Source organism: Xiphophorus maculatus, chromosome 22 (genome assembly GCF_002775205.1).
Source record: "Xiphophorus maculatus strain JP 163 A chromosome 22, X_maculatus-5.0-male, whole genome shotgun sequence".
NCBI classification, from domain to species: domain Eukaryota; kingdom Metazoa; phylum Chordata; class Actinopteri; order Cyprinodontiformes; family Poeciliidae; genus Xiphophorus; species Xiphophorus maculatus.
In genome coordinates, this window is record NC_036464.1 from 2,828,770 (window position 1) to 2,856,509 (window position 27,740).

Here is a 27,740-nt window from a genome sequence, read left to right on the forward strand (position 1 = left end):
GGACACCCCCCCTGACCCGGAGAAGGCACTCTACCCTTTTCCGGCTCAAGACCATGGCCTCGGATTTGGAGGCACTGATCCCCATCCCGGCCGCTTCACACTCGGCTGCGAACCGCTCCAGCGAGAGCTGCAGATCACGATCTGATGAAGCCAAAAGGACCACATCGTCTGCGAAAAGCAGAGATGAGATCCTAAGGCCACCAAATCGGACCCCCTCAACACCTTGGCTGCGCCTAGAAATTCTGTCCATGAAAGTGATGAACAGAATCGGTGACAAAGGGCAGCCCTGGCGGAGTCCAACTCTCACCGGAAACGAGCCCGACTTACTGCCAGCAATGCGGACCAGACTCTGACACCGGTCATACAGGGACCTGACAGCCCGTATCAAAGGGCCCGGTACCCCATACTCCCGGAGAACCCCCCACAGGGCTCCCCGAGGGACACGGTCGAACGCCTTCTCCAAGTCCACAAAACACATGTAGACTGGTTGGGCGAACTCCCATGCACCCTCCAGGACCCTGCCGAGGGTGTAGAGCTGGTCCAGTGTTCCATGACCAGGACGAAAACCACACTGCTCTTCCTGGATCCGAGGTTCGACTATCCGACGGACCCTCCTCTCCAGGACCCCTGAATAGACCTTGCCAGGGAGGCTTAAGACTGTGACCCCTCTATAATTGGAGCACACCCTCTGGTCCCCCTTTTTGAACAGGGGGACCACCACCCCAGTCTGCCAATCCAGGGGAACTGCCCCCGATGTCCATGCGATATTGCAGAGTCGCGTCAACCAACACAACCCTACAACATCCAGAGCCTTAAGGAACTCCGGGCGGATCTCATCCACCCCCGGGACCTTGCCACCGAGGAGCTTTTTAACCACCTCGGCGACCTCGTCCCCAGGGATTGGAGAGCCCAACCCAGAGTCCCCAGGCTCCGCTTCCTCAGTGGAAGGCATGTTGGTGGGATTGAGGAGGTCTTCGAAGTACTCTGCCCACCGGCCCACAACGTCCCGAGTAGAGGTCAGCAGCACACCATCCCCACTATAAACAGTGTTGGTGCTGCACCGCTTCCCCCCCCTGAGACGCCGGATGGTGGACCAGAATCGCCTCGAAGCCGTATGGAAGTCTTTCTCCATGGCCTCTCCAAACTCCTCCCACGCCCGAGTTTTTGCCTCAGCAACCGCCCGAGCCGCATGCCGCTTCGCCTGCCGGTACCCATCAGCTGCTTCCGGAGTCCCACAGGCCAAAAAGGCCCGATAGGACTCCTTCTTCAGCCTGACGGCATCCCTCACCGAAGGTGTCCACCAGCGGGTTCGAGGGTTGCCGCCGCGACAGGCACCGTCAACCTTGCGGCCACAGCTCCGATCGGCCGCCTCGACGATGGAGGCACGGAACACGGCCCACTCAGACTCCATGTCCCCCACCTCTTAGACATGGAAGTTAAAATAATCTCACATCCTGATGGATATAAATTGGATATGGACAGTTTCACATTTCATGTCCAACAACTTTTTGCTTTATGCATTTGATCAACATGTGAACATCAGATTCACAGTATTCATAAAAATCTGTTCACTAATTATCAATCCATTTAGAGAGTCACTCAGTTTGGATAAATGTTATCATCAGTTCTGTCTTGAGAAGTTGCTTCAGCTCAGACATCTTCGATTAAATCTTCACCTTGTGTTTACTGCAGCTCCACTTCATGAGTTTTAGTAAGAAATAAACATTTATCTTTTGTTTTTGACTCATTTGATGCTCATTCATTTTGTTTCTCTGTTGAAATGTTAATATTTCATTAAAATGCTGCTTTCAGTACAACAGCCTGGTTTTATATCACAGTGACTTTAAAAGAAAAACTCATTTTACAGTAAATCAGTTCCATTTTCTTTCTGAGATGTTTTGAAATGAGATTTATCTTCAGTTGAATAAAGAATCACCAGAAACGAATGAAAGAAGTCGACAGCCACAGTTTCTGGACTAAATTCAGCTTCTTTACTTCCAACCTGCTGACTTGGACAGACTGAAGTTTTTCATTTTCTTGTTAAACACATGCAGCAACAAACAACAACAGAACAACAGGAAACATTTCCACATGAGAGATTCTTCCTATTCTGGCCTTTTATTTTTACACAGAGCTGCAGCAACCGCAGCGTCCTGCTGCTCCACTTAAAGGGACAGTCCCACATTTTCAGCTTCAGGGAGCTGTTAGCGTAGCTTAGCACAAAGACTGGAAGTGGAGGGAAACCGTTAGCAGAGCTGCAGAAACAGATTTCTGTTCTGGGATCAGAACCTTCTGGAGTGTTTAGAGATTTGATCTGGTAAACGGAGCAGAACCAGGATGAACGGTCCAACATTCCTGATGGTTTCACTGGAGCTCCAGGGTCTGTGGTGGTCAAACTGGAGGCTGGAGGACCCAGAGAGGACGCAGGTCATGTGACCACATCACAAATCAAACATCCATCCATCAGAGGGGAGCAGATGGCTCCAGGCAGCAGTTCCTCTGAAGTTCAACTCATTTCTGACTTGGTGATGAAAACCTGCAGGATTCTTTGATCTCATTGGTTCTCAAACTCTGTCACTTCCTGTGTTGATCAGATAGTGGGTGGAGCTTCATCTGAAGCCCCACCCCTATGAGTCTGACTGAGAAACTGACAGGAAGTGGACAGACAGAAACAGGACGGCAGACCTGGACTCCAGAGCTCTCAGGCGAAGCTCAGCGTTAAACTTTGATTTTTCTGAATCGGTCCAGAAAGAAGCTGCTGGGAGATGAAGATCAATTCCTGGATGGCAGGAGAAACAAACAACATCTAAACTGGGCTGCTTCTCTCCGCTCAGCTGGTCTCAGTTCAGGATCTTTCCGTCTCGTTTGGCTTTCACAGAAAGCGTGGAGGCCGGCTGTCTCATCTGGATGAAGAGGAGGAGGAAGAGGAGGAGGGACACAGTTCAGCTCTGAGGAAGCTCCTTCCATCTCCCCGTTTCTCCTCCTCTTCCTCCTGCAGATGAAGGAGGCAGCCTGGGAGAAGCGCTCCGGTCCGGTCCGGTCCGGTCCAGGTTGAATGAGTTGGGTGAATCTGGAGGCAGCAGAGGAAGGAGGAGGAAGACGAGGATCTGCTTCAGATCTTCATGTCCTGGGACTCCACCATCTTGGCCAGAGTCTTCTTCACTCTGAGGATGGTGAGGCGGGAGGCGGGGTTGTGGGCCCAACACTCTGACATCAGCTTCAGCATGGCTCGAAGGCACTGAGGAAGCAACGACATGACCTTTAACCTCCTGACCAGACAAGCAGCAACAATAAAGACTTCTGGCTTTAGTCTGAACATCCTGCAGATTCTCCATCTGCTGTCTCACCTCGTCGCTGTTCCAGCGGTTGGACACTGAGGGCCGAAGGCCTTTAACACAAACCACCTCCAGCATGTCCTCATAGGAGGGTTCAGAGGTCACCATGTTGAAATATGGCAGCTGGTAGTCCTCCACCATACCTGAACAGAGAGGAAACACCTGCAGTCAGTCAGCTGATCCTCCCTCTGGTCAACATTTTACCCAAAGAGCAGCAGAAAATATTCCTGATTCAGGAAAAGAGCCAAAAGATTTTCCTTCATGGTTCAGCATGGATGGATGGAGCAGAAACATAATGAATGAACATTCTTCATACAGCAAAATAACATGAACTGTTAAATTAGATAAAGGTCAAAGGTCAGTTCAGCAAAATATGAAGAAATTAATTATTAAATCAGTGTCAACAGCTAATAACTGAATCAGACTCAAAACTGTGAAAATTATCAAACTAATCTGAGTTTAACTGAACAAATGAAAACTGAAGAGAATCAACTAATAACAGCAGAGAGGAGAAAATTTCTACCAGAAATAATAAAACTCGCTGACAGGATGGAATAATCACAGCTACTAACATCAAATGAACCCAGGAATCAGAGGGACTGGACCGGGTTCTGGACCGGGTTCTGGACCGGGTTCTGGAGCTAAGCTAAAGCTAACATCACGATATCAACCAAACATTAGAACAGCAGCAGAAAGAAGAATCATTCATTTAGAAAACAAATCTTAGCAACATTAGCATCATGCTAACCAGAACAACATTAGCATAGGACCAAATGACAGCAGCTGAACAGCAAAAATAGAGAAATATGGCTAAGCTAATAAACTGAAGCTAAGCTAATAAGCTGAAGCTAAGCTAATAAACTGAAGCTAAGCTAATAAACTGAAGCTGTATGTTACCGGCCATCTGGAAAATCTTCTGCTTTCTGGAGGATTCGGTCTAAACTTTCCCTCGACCTCGCTGCCTTTATCAAATTTATCACCATGGCAACGTAAAACTTGCCAGCATCTACTGCGGCAGGGTGAGAGTCTGCCGCTGGGACATCACTGAGCGATGCTGATGTTTATTATTTCTCTCCTTGTCTTCACTTTGAGCAGCGGCAGAAATGAACCGACTGGAAATATGTGAATAATTCAGATTACTCTGTTATAGCTCTTAGAAATCAGAGGTTTTCTATAATGCGTAATAAACAGGAATGTTTGAAGGTCCAGAAAATGACATTTCATGCAACAATATAGATATGAGGAGTAAAAACATCAGTTGGTTTTCAGTAAAAGTTTCTCAGCTGATTCAGGATGGAGGCCTCTGGGAGGAACGGAGAACTTTCTACATCCTGACAGGATTTAGTCCCAAAACAAACAACAACTGGAAGCTGATAAAAACAGACACAATTAAACTAAAGCACTGAAGCTGAAAATTTGCCTTAGTGAGAAAAAGTTTGGATCGTGTGACTTTTAGCAATCGGCTCCTGTTGGACTGAGTGACGTCACCCATTCATTTAGTTTAACTTGATAAACACTGTCAGCCGTCCGGCTGCATTAATCCGACACATCAACATGTTTTACCTGCAGATTTAGTCAAACATGCAGTAGATAAATGTAATCTGTGCCATCAGATTGTAAAACTCATTTCACTTTTTCTTCAGGAGCCTAAAATTTGCTTTGCAATGAAATCAGAGTTATGATGTAACAAAGTGATGATGAACTAGAATCACATTGAGATCCTGCAGCTCAAAATCAGGACGTTAATCCATATTTGATCATTTTTATCTTCTATTCCATAAATGCTCTGTCATCGTTTCTGTACATCCTGCTACACAGTTTTACCTGCTGCTTTTCAAACATGGTGAATGAAGAATCAGGTTTAAGTTTTTGATCCTCCCAGTGTTTCTCACCGTCAGATGATCAGAATGTTTGGAATATTCATGAAGGCAGACGGGCTAACGTCGTCGCTAATGCTAATCTCATTCTGCTTGTAGATCAAGTTTGATCCGGTTTCAAACAGACGACCCGGCCTCAGCGTTAGCAGAGCTGCTAGCTTTTTAGCATTAGCAGCTGGGCTAACAGACACAAGCTGATCATAAGGACCATGTGGAGTTTATATGCAGGCTGGTGAGAGGAAATGAAGGGAAACAATAATGATGTGAACATTTTGCTAGTTGAATATTTAAAGTAGTCTTTGATCAATAACTGCAGCATTATTCATTTCAGTCAGTTTTCTGGCTTCTCATCACTGAAATGTTTCTGATTTATGGTTTTATATTTTCATCATCGAAACATAAATAAACTGACCTCAGCAGCATAAAGTGTGACCAACAAGTTACCATGGAAACATAAAGTTTACTGATCTAGATGAAGTGAGGCAGGACGAGTGATGCTGTGTGTGAACGCCGACTCAGCGGGCCCTGCGCTGACCGCAGCTCGTTTCAGGGGGACCGTACCTCCGGTGACGCAGCGTCTGCTCATCTCCCAGACGACGAGGCCGTAGCTGTACATGTCGGCCATGATGTAGGCCTGGAAGTGGTTCTTGTTGAGGCTGTCGTCCAGAACCTCCGGGGCCATGTAGCGCCTGGTTCCGACCCGGCTGCTCAGAGGGACGTCCACCTCGCTGGTGTCGCTATAGCAACACAGGTCACAGTTTAATGAAAGCTCATCAGGGAGACGTTTCTTCTGACTGTGTTGGCTTCAGGAAATGAAAACCAAACACTGAAGCAACAGGAAACCCGTTGGGTCTCATCTGAAGGTCACCTGTTGAACTTGACGGCGAGGCCCAGGTCGGCGATGCAGCAGGTGCCGTTCTTCTTCACCAGGATGTTCTTGCTCTTCAGGTCCCGGTGGGCGATGGCCGGCTTGCCCTGCGTGCCGTAGATCTCGGTGTGCAGGTGGCAGAGGCCGCAGGCAGCAGAGTAGGCCAGCCGCAGCAGCGCCGCGGCGTCCAGCGTGTTGACCTTCAGGAAGTCGTACAGGGAGCCGTTCTCATGGTAGTCTGTGATGAGGAAGAGCTGCGTGAAGGCGCCAGAACCTTTAATGTCCGCTGCGATGAAGCCTGGAGAGCAGAGAAACGTTCAGATTTTATTAAACATCAGGAACTCTGGATTCGGTTTTCTAAAACCCGTTATTGATGAACCTGTGGTCACATGACTCTGGTGTTTCAGTCAATATGTTTCATGTTTACAGCTGACATTATATTGAGCAGCTGTGGAAAGAGGAACAGAAACGGGAAGAATTGGCCCATTTCCACGGTAACCCAGCAGGACAGCTGGACTTGGATCTTTAGTTGATTCGTTAGAAATCAAGTAAAGATCTAAGGAGTCGGGTCGGCTAGCAGACGGACCAACAGAGTCTGAAAAGTATCACCATGGGAGAAAAACAACAAAACACTGGAGACATGGAAACGAAGGTCAACATCAGCCTGTGGTAATAAATCAAAAAGTTATTGTTGTACACGATAATATTGTGTATTGAGATTATTTTCAGGTAATATAATATTAAAGATAAGAAAACTCAACACTGGAACTGGAAGATATTCTAAATATACAAAATAAAGAAAGAAAATAATCATAAATAAAACAGATTATAAAGTCTCTCTAAACCAAAATGGCCTTTAAAAAATCTCCATGTGGCTCCAACAAGGAAAAGAGGAAAAACTGAGTCAGAGTTTCTGAGGATCCGACTGAAGCTCCTGGGGAACCAGAACAAAACAGAGCAGCAGGTTGTGGGTCTCGGCCCAGAACCACTGACTGACGGTTTGACTTGGAGCTGATGACCTCAGGTGACCCGGGTCGGCCCCCCGGGTCGGCCCCCGACCCGTCCGGCCTCAGGAACCTACCCAGGATGTTCTCGTGTCTCATCAGGACCGTCTGGTAGATCTCCGTCTCCCTGAACCAGCTGGCCTCCTCCCGGGTGAAGAACACCTTGACGGCCACTTTCTCTCCCCTCCAGCGGCCGAGCCACACCTCGCCGTAGCGACCCTTCCCGATCTGACGCACCATCTGGATCTGCTTGGCGATGGTCCGCTGGACCTGCAGGAGCAGAGCAGAGTGACGGTTAGACACCAAGTTAACATTTCTGGAGCCACAGAGCAGAATCTCTACGCTGGGAGGAGGAGAGAGCAACAACCTGTGGGCCAGAGCGCCACCTGGTGGCCTGCAAGGTACTGCATGTAAACGATGGTTAACTCACAGTGAGATGAGTTCAGTTAGTAACCAAAGGATTGAGTTTAATAATAATAATGAATAACCGGGTCAATCAGAGAAAACAAGGCCAGGAAAACAGGAAACAAGTCAAACCTGCTGAGAGAACTGATTCATTCACTAACCATTTGATTCTTTTGAACAGTAGGACTCAGTTGGTGAGAACTGATTCATTCACTAACCATTTGATTCTTTTGAACAGTAGGACTCAGTTGGTCTATGGTCATCTATGGTCATGAGCTTTGGGTCGTGACCGAAAGAACGAGATCGCGGATACAAGCGGCCGAAATGGGTTTTCTCCGTAGGGTGGCTGGGCTCTCCCTTAGAGATAGGGTGAGAAGCTCAGTCATCCGGGAGGGACTCAGAGTAGAGCCGCTGCTCCTTCACATCGAGAGGAGCCAGTTGAGGTGGCTCAGGGATCTGGTCAGGATGCCTCCTGGACGCCTCCCTGGTGAGGTGTTCCGGGCACGTCCCACCGGGAGGAGGCCCCGGGGAAGACCCAGGACACGCTGGAGGGACTATGTCTCTCGGCTGGCCTGGGAACGCCTCGGGATTCCCCCGGAGGAGCTAGAAGAAGAGGCTGGAGAGGGAAGTCTGGGCCTCCCTTCTGAAGCTGCTACCCCCGCGACCCGACCTCGGATAAGCGGAAGAAGATGGATGGATGGATGGATGGATGGATGGACTCAGTTGGTGAGAACTGTTCTTTGTTTCTACAGCTTAGCTTGCTTATGATGTTCTGCTCATATGTCAACAGCTTTATTATTATCTTTAATTAAAAATGAGTTAATCAGCAAATGTAAACATTATATAAATAGAACTGACAGAAATGATGGATAATTTTTACATTTATTTCTTCAGAAGAGGATTTTAGTTCCTGACTGATTTTCTTTTATTGTGCTTCTAAATTACACATAGCTCTAAAATGTTATTAATGCACAGAACATTTGGTTTGTAAAATAAAACTTCTTTGTTGATTTCCATTTGTCTGACAGAATTAAAAGCTTAAATCTACATATTTCAGAGTCTGTAAATATTTCAGAATATCCTCAGGATATTTTGAACCAGGAAGAGACAAAAAGTGAGCCAAGAGTCTAATATTTTAATGTCAGGCTGCACTTATTAAGATGCTGTGTTTTATATTAGCTGGTCTTTGTTAAATGGTTTTCAGCCTGAAAAGGTTTGATAAACTCTGATCTAGATTTCTGCTCTCCTCTGATCCTTTAGGACCTGCTGTGGTCCAGGATCAAAATAACTGAAACAACATAAAGAGTATAAACCCTGTAACATGAGCTGTTGGCATCACAGCGCCCTCTAGTGGACCGGGATGTAACAGAACAAAACAAAGCAGTACCATCTGGTTCTGATCCAGCCCACCAAGCAGCTGAAAGCAGAACCTGACGTCCTGGCTGTGGGTGTAATGCTGAAGTGTCGTTCTGCTTCCTACCAGCAGGGGGAGACCTGAGCCGCTGCCTGAGCTCTGCGACTGGTGGATCAGGTCTTTGAGTGACTCTCCTCCTCGGATGAAGACTTCCTGCTCCAAGTCTTTGGGGTAACGCTCCCGCTCCGTCTGCCACTTGTACCTGGAAACACACAGAGAGCCTGAGAGGGGGAGACACACACACACACACACACACACACACACACACACACGCCGACACACACACACACACACAGCTTCTTCTCTCTAACTGACTAGGAAACATCCAGAAAGTACCGAGTCTCTGCAGCTGAAACGTTTCTGGACAAACAGATCAGATTTTTATAATAATCTGCATTTGTTCAATCTGGAGTTGATTATTTTACTCTAATAACTGAACTAGAGACCTTTGACATCGTGATACTGTTTATAAAAACTATATGTTGGTATTTAATAAATCGAAAATTAAAGAACTCATTTAAATGAATCTGTGAGACTAAAAAAGAGCAAAAATTTTGATCTGTGTCCATTTTTATTAGATATGAGACTTATTGCACATAAAAACAATAAAACATGAAATTCTGAAGGATTTTCAACATTAATAGAAAAAGTAAATTCAACAGAAACCAGATTAAGACTCTAGTTTATTAAACTATATTGATAACTTCTTCCATTTGTTGGCTTTGATAAATAGAAAGTCAAACTGAAGGATTTTGTCTCATTGTGGGAACTTATTTTACTCCAAACTTGTAAATAAATCTTTTCAGTTTTTGCTTCATCTTCTTGGAAGCAGCTGCAGAGAAACAGAAATCTGGAGGATTTGTCGTCTCTAAATGTTTTCAGGCTGTTTTACTGAGAAGGAATCATCTGTAAATGTTTTAACTGGAATCTTTTGATCATTTTATGATCAGGTTTTAGGTTTTGCTCTGCTGCTCTGGTATTTAAACTGGACTCTCAGAGGGATTTTCCTGGTTCAATAAAATAAAAAGTAAATAAAACAATAAAGATTCAGAGACACTAAACAATAAAAACAGGAGAAAATCTCTAAATAATCTCTCAGATTAACCAAACGATCCGTCTGTATGAACCTGTAGTAGAAGACGATTGAGAGGCAGATCAGGGTGCAGCAGCAGATCGTCATGGAGATGATGAAGGCCAGCCAATGAGAGCTGCTCTCTGCAGAGACAGAGAGGTGGGTCAGAGGTCGGGTCGGGTTCTGCAGACCCGACCCGACAAGCCACCTACCGGCGGAGACCCGTGGCGGCAGCGTGGGCCTCAGGTCCTCGTTGCAGAAGTCTGTGTTGCAGCACTCGATGGTCCTCCTGGGCAGAGCGTTGGGGGAGTCCTGTCGGCCAATCAGAGAGCAGAACAGGAAGGATGAAGGTTCCAGGTGAGGAAGACTCTAGGACGGTCACTTCCTGTCTGGTTGCCACGGAGATGGCCCTACCTTGCACTGGAAGTGGGAGCCTTCGTACTTCATGCAGCCGGAGGCGAGCTGGATCTCTCCGTTATCGTCTTCCTCGATGATGGCGAAGCACTGACCGTTGGTTCTGAACGCACAGAGACCCGCTGTTAGTCAGGGCTTCACACCAGATCCAGATCCAGAACCAGAACCAGGACCGGAACAAAACCAGAGGAGAACCAGAACCAGAGGTTCATCTGAACTCAAAGCCCTGCAGAGCTTTCTGCAGCTCTCTGATCCTCATGTTCTGGTTCTGGTGTAGATCTATTCAGGTTCTGCTCCTGGTTCTGGTTCTGTTCCCGCTGTACTCACCGGCAGGTGTTGTTGATGGCGTCGTCAGGACAGTGTCCGGAGCAGTAGCAGCTGAGGAAGCGGGGCAGATCCTCGGGGGCGATGGTGGAGTCCTCTCCGGGTCGCCGGGCCTCCGGGTTCACGCCGGTCCCCAGCAGAACATGGTCCGGGTTCTGACCTGCAGCTGGACCAGACAGAACCACAGTTACAGGCTGAAATACTCAGTGTTGTATAGTAACGAAGTACAAATACTTCACTACTTTACTTAAGTATATTTTGGAGTACTTCATACTTTCCTCGAGTATGAAAATTTTTGATGACTTTCACTTTTACTTCACTATATTTCCGAACTTAATTGCGTACTTTTACTCCGATACATTTTCAATGTGTGGTTTAGTTACTCGTTACAAAAAAGCGAGAGAGAGAAACAAAGTGTTTTGACCCCACCTACTGATTAGCAAGTAGCAAGTAGGCTACCGAACAAAGTCGGTAGCCTACTTAGCTGGGCTTGTTCATCACCTCCAATAGGATACACCTGTTTCGCTTCTCCCATTAAACACAAAGCAAGTCTCGCAATCAGCAGCAGCCACATGGAGGAGGAGACGGAGACCACAACGACTGCAACTAGGTCGGACACGGCTCCAGGGGAACCACCAGCTGGTGATGAGAGCCCATGGCCTTATTTAAACACAATATACTCTTTCGTGGGTGTTAAAGATTTGTCGTACCGCATGCAGTTTATGTTATTCCTGCCCGAAGATGTGGAAATTCTATCTTACAAAAACTCCCCGTCCAACTTGAAGAAACACATCGAGGTAACGTCTTATGAAATGGTTATAATCCTCCTGTTTCAGTAACTATAGCTTGGTCACTAGGCACTACTGTATTGTGAAACGTTGACCATAAATGAACTTTGTTTGGCATTGTTTCAGTTCCATACGTGGTGTATTTAGCTTAGGCCTAATGTTGACTGTATCAGGCTACCTAGACTCCTCTGTTCAAGGGGGACAGAAGCCATAGCGATAGCAATTTAGACTCAATTTAACGAATATAGGAAAGGCATGCAAGTTCAAAACCAGGTTTACAGATGCCAATAAGCTGCATTTCCCTCCCAATTCTTTTTTTCTTTTGCATAATGACCAGTTGTGTGCACCACCTACTGACTGTAGCATTGACTGATTCACTGATTTGTGAAGTAGAGTAATCGTAACAGATCTTTTTCTTCATGTTGGCCGCATTTTCTGTACTATTTATTTTTCTCATTTTCAGCACTGACCTTACGTGAAGGGAAAACTTAAGGCTTACAAAAACTTTGTATTTTCTGTCCTGGAGGGTTTACTAAGAAGCTGGTTCAGTTGTAAAGCAGGTTAAGTTAACCTTGTGCTATAGGTAAAGCACCTAATGTTCTTAACTAAATGATGCCTGCAGGTTTAATTTTGCCTGCACTTGGTTGGGTACATTATTTTAAGTGTATTTGACAAGTTTACCAAAATATAAAAATTGTCATTCAAACTGCATTTGCCTTGTTTTACTTTTTACTTGTACTTTTCATTACATTACTTGAGTACATCCATTTTTACAGTAATTTCCATACTTAAGTACAAGAAGTTTCAGATACTTTAAGACTTTAACTCAAGTAACATTTCAGTCAGTGACTTGGACTTTTACCAAAGTCATATTTTGGAGAGGTACTTGTACTTTTACTTGACTCTGAGATTTCAGTACTTTATACAACACTGGAAATACTCCATCAGAGTGAGACCTCTTTCCTCTAGAGGATCCTGATCAGCTGACGGTACCATCTGATCAATAACCGATCAGATCCAATCAGATCCAATCAGACCGGCTGAAACTGAGATCAAACTAAAACCGCCTCTGATTGGCTCTGAGACATCAGAGGGGCGGGGCCTCCAGATGAGCAAAATGGCCGCCGTCTCCCTCCAACCAGTTAAAATAACTTTGGGTTTTTATTACAGTTGACTTTGTCTAATTCAGTTAATCTGTTAGTTTTTACAGTGTTTGCTGGTTTTTATCAGTTAAATATTCTTTAGTTTTAGTTCAGTTTTTATTAGTTTTTTCATACTTTGTTTCAGTTTTAGGTACAAAAAGGTCAAAGTTTGTATTGTGATTATGTTTACATAGATTGTCTAATTAATACTCAACAGAAGTTTCCATTTTCAGAAACTATTCAGTTACAGATCAACCAGGGTCTGTTTTCTAACAGGTTTCTACAACTGTTGATGTTTTGCAGTCCAGCGTTGAGCTGCAGGATCATCAGAATGTTTTAGTTTTAGAAAAGTGCGACATATTTCCAGTTAGTTATAGTTTTTCTTAATTACGTTTTAATTTATTCCAGTTAAAGAAAATGTTTCCTCTGTTTCAGGTTCTGGTTAGTTTTAGTGACTATAGAAACTGAGCGTTTAGTCGCAGCATCCTGAGGTCTGGCAAAGCATGCTGGGTAACTCGGCAGCTGCGTTTGTCACCGAAGTGAGCTGGTTTCCATGACGATGCAGGTTTCATCACCGACCAGGACAGGAAGGTCCAGCAGCAGGTCGGGGCGGTTCTGGAGAACAGAGCTGGACGAGCAGACAGAGGGCTCACTCTGCTCTGTAATGTCTGCTGAGGTTTTGCTGCAGCGACCAGAACCAGAACCAGAGCTGGGGCGTCACAGCGCAGCGCTCAGAGGGAGAACTGGACCGGGCTTCAAAGCCTGCGCGGCCCCCTGGGGCCATCAGGGATATTTCCGGAGAACAATGGCTGTTTGGATCGCTTCGCGCCGCCGGCGGCCGGCAGCGCCATACAGGAAACGCTTTATGAGCCGGGAGGAAGTGAGAGCGGCAGCAATCAGTTCAACAGCTTCCTGCAGGGGGAGGGGGGTGGGCAGCGAGTCAGAGCGCTGGGACCAGCAGAACCGGGCCTCGGATCACTAGAACTGGGTCTGGACCAGCAGAATGTCAGGTCAAAGGCCAATTATTTTATAAAGTTAATTAGACTTTTTACTGGTCCAGATTGATTCTGTTGGGTCGGATCAGATAATACCAGCTCTACTTCCAGGGAAATGGTTCTGGAGAATCTCTGAGTCAGAACCAGACAAACTGGACCTGAGGTGTCTTACCATGGGTTCTGAGAGCCAGCAGGAGAACAGCAAGCAGACTGGTCAGAACTGCCATCCTGCAGCCAGAACCGGGCCCAGAACAACACAGCAGCAGCTTCGCTCCCAGAGACGCTGGTTCTGATCGGCCCACAGCAGGACGGGCTGGCGGCGGGTCGGCGGCAGCAGCAGGTTGGGGAGGGGAACAACTGGGTCCAGGAGAATCAACACCTCAGGTTCTGCTGGGTCTCACTGGTTCTGTAGGTCCGAAACCCTGGAAGAGAAACACCAGAAAGGTCAAAGAGTTCTGACCCAGATTCATCTCTGGTGGCCTCATCACCATGGTAACCAGAGGATACTGAGCCCAGAGGTGAAAGGTCAAAGTTATTTAATGTTTATTTTATTAAAAATGTAAACAAACATTTAAATGAAACGTTAAAACATTTCTACTTGTTTTAATTTGGGTTTTATTATTTTTCTCCACTGTGTTTTTTATAATTTTAAACTTATTAAAATACTAAAAGGAAAAAGAAAACGCCTCCACAGCCTCATATCAACATATTTGTGATGATTTAAAAAATGTTTTACTTTGTATTTTTTTATGCTTAATTTTTTTTACATAAATAAAAGCTAAAACAATAATTTAAAACACCTGCAGCGTTTTATTAAAGCAATTCAATCACTTCATTTATTTATAAATTTTATGTATTTTTTTTATCTTACTTTATAAATCAAAAATACAAACTAAATTAAAAACACTTTTTTCAGTGCAGGTTTCTACTGAGTCGTTTCTGGTTGATTTTCCCTAAATGTTCCTGACGGCCGACCGTTTCCCGGTCCTGTCAGAACCAGACAGAACCATGAAGCTGTTCCCATCTGGACCCGTCCTCACTGAACAGAACCCGACCAGAACCCCTGGGGCTAAAGAGGAGCAGTGGGACCCTGAGGGGCCCGGCTCCAGCCCCCCCACCGTGACCCCGTGACCCCTGCCAGCACGGCGCTGCCCCCCACAGTCCGGTTCTGCCCAGAGAAGTTCTGCTTGTTGTAATTAGTGAAGTGGAGGGCGGGGAGTCCGACCTTTGACCCAGTTTTCACACATCTCTGTAGATGGACAAAGCTTGAAGCAGCTCCGCTGTTAGCCTGAGCTGCTAACGGCTAACAAAGCAGCTGAGCCATTAGCAGCTAATGGCTAACAGAGCAGCTGAGCCATTAGCAGCTAACGGCTAACAGCAGCTGCTGAGCCATTAGCAGCTAACAGAGCAGCAGAGCCATTAGCAGCTAACGGCTAACAGAGCAGCTGAGCCATTAGCAGCTAACGGCTAACAGCAGCTGCTCTACAAACGTCATGAACTCAGAAAATTCAGATTTTCCTCCTCAGGGTCATAAAGCTGCAAAAACACAAAATATGACCAAATATTCATGTTTGGTTTCCACTGCAAACGTCTCAATACATTTGAAATAATAAATTAACTTAGAGAAACTTTTCAGCAAGATATAGAAACTTTTTTAGAGTCAAAATGAACCAATATTGAAGTTTTAGTTCCATTGGCAGATTATCTCACTGTGGCAGAAAATGTCTTGTTATAAATGGAAACAGTCATTTTCTAAATCAATGACTGATTGATTTAATTATTGACTTAAATCAAGCTGTTACATCTTGATAGAAAGTTGCCTGTCAGTTTATTCTTATTTCAGGTATTTTAAGATATTTGCAGTAGAAACTAGACAGAAATACTTGGTAAGTTTCAGCGAAGGCAGAAATAAATTTATATGAAATAAAACCAGCCTGAAAACAACAGAAACGTTTTCCTGATGTTTCTGTTATTTACATCCCGTCACAGCTCACAGATCTGTTTTTATTAAATATCTGAGCTCAATCTCTACAACAGAACAAACGTTTCTTTAAATAAGCTGAAAACTGTTGGTTTTTCCTTCATTTTAAAATAAAGTGACTCTTTCTGTTCATCTTTCTTCTTCTTCTGCTCTAAAACCTCCAGCTGTGAACACGACTCCTTCATAAAACCATGAAAACATGTTTAGGGAAACGCCGCGCTGTTGAAGGTGAAGGAAGCCAAAGTCTGAGGCTCCGAGACGAGTCAGAACACGACTCCACTGAGGAGGAGGAGGAGGAGGAGGAGGAGGAGGAGGAGGAGGAGGAGGAGGAGGAGGAGGAAGAGGAGGAGGTTCTGCCCCTGAGGAGGCGGCGCCGGCCCTGCTGTTCTCTCCTCCAGCCGTGTTTTCAAAGGGAAGTGGATGTGTTGGGTGATTTAGGGAGGTGGGGGGGCGGGGGTTCCTGTTGTGGGCTCAAACCGGGCCTGCCGGGTCTTGTTGGACTTCGGGTCTGTGTCCTTATCTCTGCCGTTGTCTTCGTTTCCATCTGCAAGCGGAGCAAAGACTCCCAAACAGACGAGTGTTTTTGTTGTGGCAACCAGGTGAAGATTCCTCCACTTCTCCGTTATCGCCGACCGGACGGCAGCAGGAAACACGCCGACTGGTTCTGGTTCTGGTTCTGGTTCCTCCTGCTCCTGAAGGCTTCCATCGGGTGAAGGAGGAAGCTTCGTCAGGATAATAGGAACCGCACAACCTGATCAGGGGTCAAAGGTCTTATGGAGACGGAAATAATAAGACCTTTGACCTTTACTCTCGTCAGTCAGTTCCTGCAGGAACCTACAGCATCACTAGCAGTTTAAACCGATGGGAACAACAGAGTTCAGATTGATATTCTGAGATGTTAGTGGCGATCAAACTGATGACAGAAACCAGAGATGTGGGCCAATCACAGATAATCACCATCATTTATCAGTAATTACCATCACTTACCAATATTTACCAATATTTACCATCATTTACCAATATTTACCAATATTTACCAATCCTTTCACTGCTGACATCACGTCTCTGCTCCAGTTTAACCATCACTGTCACATGACCTCACACAAACCACCTGACCTCCAAGAAGCACCTGCTGCTGTCCATCAGTCTGGTGAGGGTCAAAGGTCATCTTTAGACCACCTCAGGTCCATCGTTTGCCTGATGAGGATCGAGGTTAGCATAGCTGCGTCTATTTGAAGGACCTGATTCTGGTCCTCTGATGCTGGACCATGATGGTTCTGTCCATCATGGTCCAGCACGGTGGTGGAGGTATGATGCTGTGGGCAGCCATTGACTGGACCCTGATCTCCTCTGTAGACCAAAGTATTTCAGGGTGAACGGCGAGTCCATCTGTCCAACAGCCAAAGCTCGGTCCAAACAGAACCCAGCAGCAGATCTAGAACAGAACAACTGGAACAGAAGAATCAAGGAGCTGGAATGGCCTAGTCAAAGTCCAGAGCGCAATTGGGTTGAAATATTGTGGTGGGACCTTCAGAGAGCTGAGCAGAAGCAAACTTTCAAACTACACGGCTGCCGTTAGCTTCACAGCTGCTGTTAGCATCACGGCTGTTAGCTTCACAGCTGCTGTTAGCATCATGGCTGTTAGCTTCACAGCTGCTGTTAGCATCACGGCTGTTAGCTTCACAGCTGCTGCTCTGAAGCTTCAGATGTTGAACAGGAAGCAGGAGTTCAGGTTGTGAACAGCTTCAGCCTGGTTCCTGTCTACTGTCTGGTTTTCTTCCTCCTGCCTCCAGTTTTCCATCGCCTCCCCCTCTCCTGCCTCCATCTTGGCCCCGTTCCCCGGCCCCTGCGGGGGCCCCTCCTTGCAGGCGGGCCTCTGGGTGCTGCAGCCTCCCGGCGCCCTGCCCGACATGCCTTTCAGGGCCTGGGAGACTGCAGCCCAGACTCTCTGGCTCCACTGCCATTGTTTGCTCGACTGCTCTCTGCCTCCTGCCCTGCCGTGGATTAGCATAAGATTACCCAGAATCCTCGGAGTCACAGCCAGCGCCGCATCTTCACCCTCCTCTCCATCCTTCCTCCTGATTTCTGACCTGTGCTGATCCTTCAGTCATTTAAAGAGGATTGAACCAACAACCCTGCAGTGCCTCACTTCACCTCCAGCTGATCTGGGATGGTGTTTGTAGAAACCTGGAGTTCCTGGTTACTACAGCTGATAACAGATCACAGCTGATCATCTGTAAACAGGAAGCCTCCATGATGTGTACCTTCCACCAAACCAGGAGTTCATGTAAACCCGCCCAGCGTCTCAACAACAACCTACCCGTCCATGTCAAGGTTGGCTGTAATGGATTCTGATGTTTTTAAGGCTGTTTGGTCCAGTAGTCTCAGTCTGATTGGGGAACCAGAACATCTGCTCCACCTCCAGCTGCTGTGGTTCTGACCCAAACCAACCTGTTCCCCTCCTGGCCTGTGGGGGCACTGCACCAAGAACCACTGAAGGAAACGACACAAAAACTTCTGAAGACACTGAGAGCAACTTCCTTCTTCACCAAATGGAAACAAGATGGAGGCGTCAGATTTTAGCGGTTGGAGGATTTTTGGCTGAAGACCAGGAGCCATTTCTGCTGCTAGCGCTAGGCTAGGAGCCCAAGATTTACTTTTTCTCTCACCAGCCGGCTGAGATCTACCACGACACAAAGATATAAAAGTTGTAAATGAAACTCTATTGACTTATTTTATATACATCAGTTATAGCAGAAATATTAAAGTGATAGAAACCTGATGCAGTTTCTTCCTCAGTGGGATTCTGACACTGGGAGCAGGTTACTGGTTTCTCAGCCAGGAACTGGTTGGAAACCTGAGGCCAGCAGGTATCAGTCAGTTATTGGAGATCTGAACTTTGGTTTGATGACCTCAATATGAGAAATTTCAGACTGAAAGAGCTCTGCTCAGTTAAAAACAAATCTTCTGATGTTAGGATATTTTTCCTCCAACAGGATCCAGAGGAATCACCTCAAATGTTGGACTGGATTTTATTTCAATGTCATTCGTGAAGGTCAGCTTCTTATTTTCAACAGTGAGCTAGAAAGGTTGAAAAAGGTCATTTTGGAGAAAGTTTCATCAACATCTATAAGAGACGAAAATGTTTGATAGAAAATCCTTTCAGACTCTGAGCTCAAAGCGAGACGCCAGAAAGCATCAAGCTCTTTTTTAGATTAGAAAATTAATTTAACCTGAACAGGTGATCAACTCACAACCGCTCTACCTTTTTACTCTCTGTCTCTCTTTGTCGTTTTAGCACACCTGTTGCCGTGGCAACCGCCTGCGCCAGCAAGCCGAGCAGAGATTACGTTAAAAACAAAACATTCAGTCTGTTACCATATCAGGTTTTAGGCTTGATCTTTATTTTGCGATTATTAATAATCGCTCCCTGAACACAGCGATGGCTGATTGATTTAACTCCTGCTCTGCTCGTCAGTCGGTCTTTGAGTCGCCTTTTTTTAATGGAACCGACACGCACTGACTTGCATGACACCTTGTTGAAACAACAATGAGATTATTACTTTTGTTGGGTCATTAATTTTAACACGTTTTGTTGATTTTTTAAAATTATTTTAGTTACAAACGTTTTGGTTCTTGGTGTCAGAAGAGGAAGTTCTGGTTTCAGCCTCATGGTGCCGCTCAGTTTGCTACCTACTGCTGAGATCCACTCAAAACCTTCCGCGATCTATCGACGTGTTGAGCTCCCCTGTGCTAGGCTAACACATTAGCTTTGGTTGTATTTACCCAGAATGCCCAGCGCTGTAGCCCACTTCCTGCTTTTGGAGCGGTCTCCGTTCCGCTTGCAGTTCAAACCAGTTCACTTCAACTGAATCCAGACCGAGGTTTGGAGGACCAGAGTACGATTACGGATTCACACCTCACTTACCGAACTGGACTTTGACTAGGCAAACAGACTACAGTTGGTGTGACCCTGAGAGATTTACATTATTTGGATTAATGTCACTAGAAACTGCTGCTGCATCAAGAACCAAGGTGACCTGAGCAGGAAATGAGGAGCAGAGCGCCATCTTGTGACGTCACATTTACAAGACATCCTGAAGACACGAATCCTTTTTTTATCCTGTTGGACGGAGAAAAGAAACATTTGGATTGTATCCTGGAGACTCTTAAAGAGCATCAGCGCTCTGAGTGACACGTCTGACACTGAGATGATTAAAGACCAAAAATCAGGCTGAGGAGGCCAATCCATCCGTCAGCGACAGGAAGTTCATCCATCAGCGACAGGAAGTCCATCCGTCAGCGACAGGAAGTTCATCCAACATGGACAGGAAGTTCATCCATCAGCGACAGGAAGTTCATCCATCAGCGACAGGACGTTCATCCATCAGCGACAGGAAGTTCATCCATCAGCGACAGGAAGTCCATCCATCAGCGACAGGAAGTTCATCCAACATGGACAGGAAGTTCATCCATCAGCGACAGGAAGTCCATCCATCAGCGACAGGAAGTTCATCCAACATGGACAGGAAGTCCATCCGTCAGCGACAGGAAGTTCATCCAACATGGACAGGAAGTCCATCCGTCAGCGACAGGACGTTCATCCATCAGCGACAGGAAGTTCATCCATCAGCGACAGGAAGTCCATCCGTCAGCGACAGGAAGTTCATCCATCAGCGACAGGAAGTCCATCCATCAGCGACAGGAAGTTCATCCAACATGGACAGGAAGTCCATCCGTCAGCGACAGGACGTTCATCCATCAGCGACAGGACGTTCATCCATCAGCGACAGGAAGTTCATCCATCAGCGACAGGACGTTCATCCATCAGCGACAGGAAGTTCATCCAACATGGACAGGAAATTCATCCATCAGCAGCAGGAAGTTCATCCAACATGGACAGGAAGTTTCCCTGCAGCGCTCGCTCTTCCAGAGAAATAAAACGCCTCAAAGCAACACAAACAGCTGCAGCATCTGAGATGCACAAGCGAGCGTTACGGTAGATCCTTCCATAGAGTCTACAGATTTTATCTCCCTCCTGGGATTTGCCGTTTTATCGTAATCAGTCTGTTGACTTTAAAGCTCAGGGACACATTCACATCATCCTGAACATTTAACCCATAAAAACCCGTTTATTATTAATCCAGTTTATGCCGCAGCTCTGCTCAGCCTGAACAGATTGTTGTTCTTTATTCTGATTTTATAGATTTTATATTTTTATTAAAAAACTTTGACGTTCTGTCACTCTGCTGCTATTCCACCCAGACATCCTGAAGCCCCTCAGCACCAGGCCGGTCCGCTGCGGCGCTGATTTCATTAGAACCAAACAGAACCAGAACCAGCAGCTTCATCAGGTTACAGCCGCACAGACTACCCACAATCCTCTGGGGCGCCTCGTCATGGTCACACAGCAGGTCGTTGTCGAGCTCCTGGAGGAGGTTTAATTACTTTAATCGTCATGGAAACGGGTCCATCAATCACAGCTGCCGCCGAGTCACAGACAGCAGAACCAGCCAATCACAGCCAGGGAGAACATCGATTACCAGAACCCCCGACCCAACCCAAACCCCCGCCTCCTCCCAGGCTGCTGGAATGTGAAGCAGGTAATGGAAAACACACACACACACACACACACACACACACACACACACACACACAGCAGCCTGGAGGAGTTCTGTCTCTGGTTCTGCTTCAGCCACAGCAGAGTAAACACAGCCAGCAGTAGACAGAGTGTGTGTGTGTGTGTGTGTGTGTGTGTGTGTGTGTGTGTGGTCCAGTTGGAGTCTGGACGCCGGATGGTTTCATCCACCGCGTCGCCGTGGCAACGGTAGCCCGGCCACAGCAGCGGACCTTGCTAGGTGGTCCAGAGGTCGGTCCTGACGGCTCCTGCAGCAGAACCAGAACCCGGAGCGCTGCGGCTGTAACCGGAGCCGCCGGGTCGGCCCAGACAGGGCGGGGCGGGGGGACATATGGCAGCTATTAGGCGCTGCAGACTGCCCGGCTCTGCTGCAGAACCTCCGACTCCGCCGCCCCGAACAGAAAAATCCCTGCAGCTCTCCTCCATTAATCAAACCAGCAGACGGATCCAATCAGCCAATCACAGCCTGTGGTCAACAGCCAGGAGGCCTCCTGATTGGCCAGCTCTGACTCATGCCCAGAGGTCAGAGGTTAATCTCCTCATTAGCAGGGCGGGGCCTGGAGGAGCAGTTAGTCTTCATACCTGACTGGAGGCTCCATGATGCAGCAGAGAGCAGGACTGAGAACGGCCCCATGGGAAATGTAGTCTGAAGGCAGCCGGTCTGCAAAACAAACACAATGAGGTTAGAAATATAAAAATATTAACATTGGAACGAGTTAATGTTCACTCTGCAGCCAGACAGGAAGCTGCTCCAAAACCCTTCACAATAAGAGTCCAGATGGTCTGGACCCAGTCCAGGAAGCAACTCACTGCAGAACATTGGACCTAAATACTAGACTGAACAAAAAGCACCAATAAGAGAGCAGTTAGAGCTAAATATGAGCATCGACTCAGCGGCGCCACCTACTGTCTGACAGGAGACGTGCAGAGAGCAACAGGAAGGAAACAGAACATGGAGCGAAACTAAAAGATGAGCTAAAAGATTATTTAACTTACATTAAGACAAGATAAACTTAACTGGAATAATACAAACTAAACTAAAACAACTTAAGCTAAGCTAGCAGAAGATAAGCTAAGCTAAACAAGATAATAAGTTAAACTAAACTTGATGATCAGACACATGGAGGTTTTTAGAAAATAAGCAGGAAATCTAAATGTCAACAATCCCGACAACAGCTGCTGATATCAGATGGATATTAATATGAGTTACTGTCTGCTGCAGATCTACCTGCAGATCTACCTGCAGATCTACCTGCAGATCTACATGGATGATTTAAAAGATCTTTACTGTAAAGGAAGTAAATTAAATGTTAGTATGAAGATGAAACGTTTCCTTTTCCATTCAGACATTTCAACCAGGAACAACAACCTGAGAATCTCTGACATGATGAAGAACTGCAAACATGGCCGACCTGCTCCCAGAGCGGAAACCATGGCAACCAGCAGAGGACTCCTGTAGGTGGAAACTAGTGGAACCGGTTCTGGTGGCAGAGCGGAGGAACGCCGCCTAGAAGCCGAGACCTGCAGTCGGGCCGACAACCAGAACCCATCAGTCCAACCGGACTCTTTCCTCACCAAAGGCCGGGCCCAACCGGACCGGACCAGGCATCAGCGCGCTGCGTCCAGGCAGCTGCTGCCTCTACAGCAACATGGCGCTCACCTCCCAGTCCACCCAGTGGTGAACTGGGTCCAGTAGGCGCGGCTCCACTGACTCACCAGCTGCTGCTGTTTTTATCCCATCAGGAACGCCGGCGTTCCCAAAACACTCAGGATTTACTGCAGCGCACAGAGGAGGCCCAGTTCTGGAGGCCCGGTTCTGGAGGCCCGGTTCTGGCTACAAGAATTTATTTTTTATTTTTTTATTAGGATCCCAGTTAATTTCCAGGACTTTAGTCACTAATCTTCCAGGGATCCAGCTGATAAAACATATTCATAAAACCATTTTAATATCACAAAATTTGTTGCATTCATGTTACAAATGACACAAAAACCGATATTTAATAAAAAACAATATTTAATAAAAACTGATATTTAATAAAAACAATATTTAATAAAAAACAATATTTAATAAAAAACAATATTTAATAAAAAACTATATTTAATAAAAACTGATATTTAATAAAAACAATATTTAATAAAAACTGATATTTAATAAAAAACAATATTTAGTAAAAACAATATTTAGTAAAAACAATATTTAATAAAACTATATTTAATAAAAACTATATTTAATAAAAACTATATTTAATAAAAACCGATACTTAATAAAAACCGATATTTAATAAAAAACGATATTTAATAAAAACAATATTTAATAAAAAACTATATTTAATTAAAACTGATATTTAATTAAAACTGATATTTAATAAAAATCAGATTTCAGCTCTTTTAGGAGAAAATCTGATTTTTCTGGGTCGTTAATTCGGTTCCTGAACGCAGCATCAAAAGGCCGCGGTGCATTCACAGCCTCCAGGAAAACCCAGCACTGAGCTGGAAGCAGGTTTGGACCCGACTGCTGCAGCCTGCAGGAACTGAGGCTGCCGGAGCGGGTCAGAACCGCTGGGCCCGTTTGTTACCAACAGATCAATAGAATCACAGGACGACAGGAAACAGAACCTGGAGGTCGGACCGACCTTCAGACGGTACCTGGGCGGGAGGGAGGAACCTTCCAGAACCAGAACCTCTGAGTCATGACCCGACAGGAAGGAGAACCAGAACCTCAGCCCAGTCTGTTCAGATCATTTAGTGGAGATCAGAACCGGTCTGTCTCCAGAACCAACCTGATCCAATAAACCCGCTGCAGCAGCAGGTCAAACTGAGACCCGGTACCAGGACTCATCTGAACCGGTTCTGATTAGATACCCAGAAAATCCCAGAGCAGAACCGGGACCCGGTGAGTTTGGGTTTCAGTTCAACGAAACGTTCAGAAAATATGGAGAAATAAAAATGATTCATTTAATCAGAGAGAAAAGAACTGACTGGAGGAACTGAACAGGTTCAGAGGAACTGGTTCAGCTACAGTGAATTAGTGAATCAATTAAAGTGAATCAGTTTAAATCCCATGAAACTGATTCAGTTGGAAGTGATTCAAATAAATCTGGATCAGTTAAAGAGAATCAATTGTAGTGAGTCATATCAAAGTGATTCAGTGAAACAGATTCAGTTAAAGTGAGTCATTAAGTGGTTCAGTCAAAGTAAATTAGTTTAATTCAGCTGGAAGTGATTCAGTTCCAGTGAATCAATTAAACAGAGATGAAAGTATTTTGGATCGAACCGATTCATTTAAAGCTGATTCAGTGGAAAGTGATTCAGTTTAATGGAAGTGATTCAGGTAAAATGAATCATTTCAGTGGAAAAAGAATCAGTTTGGATCTCAGCTGGAACCAGAAGAAGAAGAATGGCTGCTCTGTGCGCCGGCTGCCATTACTGCCTTTATTTATCTGCTGAGCTGCAGCGCTGAGGAAGAGGAGGAGGAGGAAGAGGAGCGGGCCGGATTGCATGTTTTCCTCCTCGGCTCAGCCACTCTGTCTCCAGGACGATGGGGGAGGAAGAGGAGGAGGAGGAGGAAGAAACCTGATCTCCTCCTCCTCCACCGCCGCCTCTCAGCCGCCTGAGAAACCCGATCCCGACTCTGCAGCGCGAGGCTCGGAGGGGGAGGAGAGGGAAACTGGGAAAACTGGGAATACTGAGCCAGGAGGAGAGGAAAAATGGGAAAACTGGGAAGACCGGATAAATACTCCAGGAGACAGAAAATTGGGGAAAACGCTCCAAAAAGAAAGGAAAAACCAGGAAAACTGAGCCAGAAAAAAAACTGGGAAAACCAAACCGGAGCAGAAAGGATGGAGCAGGAAGACAGATCTGCTCCATCAGATCTGCTCCACAGGAAACTCCAGGAACGTCCAGGAAACTCCAGGAGCGTCCAGGAAACTCCAGGAGCGTCCAGGAATCTCCAGGGACGTCCAGGAATCTCCAGGAAACTCCAGGAATCTCCAGGAAACTCCAGGAGCGTCCAGGAATCTCCAGGAACATCCAGGAATCTCCAGGAACGTCCAGGAATCTCCAGGAACATCCAGGAACGTCCAGAGTTCCCATCCATTGGACAGCCAGCTGCTCCTCCAGCCAATCACAGCCCGGTTTCTCTGGAGACAGAACCAGAACCAGGAAGCTCCACCAGAACCTGAGCTGAGTTTCCTGCTCCCCTTAGGAGACACGGAGGAGGAGGAGTGGTGATGTGGGCTGGTTGGTTCTGATGAACAGGTTGGGAATCCATCCTGGATCAGGAAAAATCACCCAAACATCCACCTGGTTCTGATCCGATTCATCCCAACGTGAACAGGAGACATTACTAAAGGTTCTGTTACAGTTACTACCAGACATCCAAGACCAGAACACCAGAATCCAACACCTGGAACTCAGAACCAGAACGGTTCTGGAACTGGGCCCAGTTTCACCTCAACAGGAATAGTTTCTCTGTTTCAGGGCCTTTTCACAGAAATTAAAGCAAAATGTGATCATTTTACATGTGAAAACAGCTGGAAACGACCTGCAGAAGGTCCAGACAGGTGATCTCAGCAGAACCCGAACAGAACCGCCAGAACATGTTGGGTTTAGTCCAAAAATCAGATCCAGTTACAGGAAAATGGCCCGGAAAAATATAGGTGTTTAAAACACCTGCTCTGTACTGAAAAGGTAAATTTTAGAGGGTTGTAAAGCGTTTTATGAAATAAACTGTGTTATTATTAATAACTAAACATGGTTACAGTAATAAACTGATATTAAAGCAGCTGGGAGGTTCCGGTTTGGCTCCGTTTCTCAAAGAAAGCAGCTGAAAATGAAGGACCGGCCAGGTGAGCTAAACAGACACAAAACCACGAGAACCGACCCAGAAACATCCTGACTGAGCCGGACTTCCTCCAGAACCAGCACAAACCCAAACATTAAGCTGGAAAAATCCTGATTTTCCAGAAGTTTTCCCAGCGGAGTTAGCCGCGGAGCTAACAGGCAGGAATGCGGCTAATTAGTGGTAAACAAACTTTATAAAGTTCGGATAAAATCGTCCAGTCGACCCTCCCCGGGATTAATAAACTGAAATAAAACGCGTTTTAATGTTTTTAATGCTTTTATTTGATGTTTTAGACATAAAATCAGCTGGAAGACGAGCTGCGCTCAGAACAAACTTTTTTCCACGACGGCAGGATCCGTCTATGTCCTGGCGCCAACTCAGAGACCCAATCTGTTCCCCTGACTCCACTCTCATTTCAAATCGCTCTAACCAAACCCACCGCTGGAAAAGGTTTTTAACATGAAACATCAAGTTTTATCACTAAATCCGGGTTAATTCAGTGGTCCTGGAGGCTCGGCCGCTTTAAATCTGGGCTGTTTTCCACCCACGGGCTGCGGCTGCTCCAGAACATAGACGGAGCTGAGGAGACTCGGCGCCGCAGGTTAGGAGACAACTTCTGGGTTACATTAGGTTAAATCTGCCCTTACCTTTATATTGATCTCTTTAGTCTTTATTCCCAAATGATTCCAGGATTCTCTTCCAAACAATCCAGATACATAAATCCAGAGCCGGGGCGGCTGGGAGCGATCAGAAAATCTTATTTCCAAACGTTTTTCCAGAAATATTTCCAGGATCGGTCCTCCTTCCAGCTCCGCGATCTCTCACTCTGTTGCTGCTTGTTACAAACCTGGCAGAGATCCTCCCCCAGACAGGACGCCTCACTCTGTTTCTGCTGCTGCCATTACGAAGGAGAGGCAAATGAGACAGAGATCCTCTCTAAAACACGACAACTCACTCTGATTTGTTGTTGTAAAACTGAAGGACAGCAAATCTGACATAGATCATTTGTTTTATAGGATGCATCACCCTCTGTGATTTCTGTCATGAAAAATGTTGCTTTCGATTTATTGTTACATAAATCTAGAAGATGTTCCCACATAAATCCCTACTATGCTAATAGGTAGTTAGCATTGTGCTTCTTTTCGGTTTTTTAGTCATCTGCCGCCATGTTGGATATTAAACTCTGGGTTGTTCAGTGAGGTGGGTCTAAGATTCCTGATTTCAGTTACTGTTTTATTTCAGTTTTCAGAGAAGGAAGAGAAAACAATGGAAACCAGAGTGAAAGAAAGCTGAATTTTCAAAGTAAACTAAAATGTACATTCAGTTAATTTTCATAAATTTTGATAAACGAGGCCACACGTATCACTGTATATCTGGAAAGTATCTACATCAATTTACTTTATCCACATTTTCTTATACTTATTCCAAACTGTATTAAATTAATCTGTTTCATCAATATTCCACACAGAAATACTTCCAGTGTATTAAAAATAAAAACAAAAAATCAAATACTACATAATTATTAAGTGCAACTATAACAGAAAGGTACATATTTATAATTTAATTAAATTAAATTTAATATACCCCTGAAAACACACTATTACAAGTTTACTTTAAATAACTAGCCTATAGATATTTCA

The 27,740-nt window shown here is 45.7% G+C and overlaps 1 protein-coding gene across 2 annotated transcripts; it reads right to left on the reverse strand.

Annotated features, from left to right (window-relative positions):
• Positions 1–1,964: 1,964 nt before the first annotated feature.
• bmpr1a (bone morphogenetic protein receptor type 1A) lies at positions 1,965–26,971 on the reverse strand. 2 transcript variants are annotated; one of them, XM_023327650.1, is made up of 13 exons: positions 26,748–26,971; positions 21,840–21,918; positions 13,811–14,060; positions 10,717–10,879; positions 10,390–10,492; positions 10,188–10,287; positions 10,031–10,118; positions 8,970–9,105; positions 7,162–7,354; positions 6,081–6,378; positions 5,774–5,949; positions 3,348–3,478; positions 1,965–3,238 (listed from the first exon to the last, which is right to left on the reverse strand). In XM_023327650.1, exons 3-13 carry the CDS (start codon positions 13,863–13,865, stop codon positions 3,113–3,115), a joined length of 1,569 nt encoding a protein of 522 aa, XP_023183418.1. In that variant the 5' UTR covers positions 13,866–14,060; positions 21,840–21,918; positions 26,748–26,971; the 3' UTR covers positions 1,965–3,112. The 2 variants fall into 2 exon arrangements, with proteins under 2 accessions (XP_023183418.1, XP_023183417.1); XM_023327649.1 differs by having other exon boundaries at positions 10,031–10,287.
• Positions 26,972–27,740: the final 769 nt, after the last annotated feature.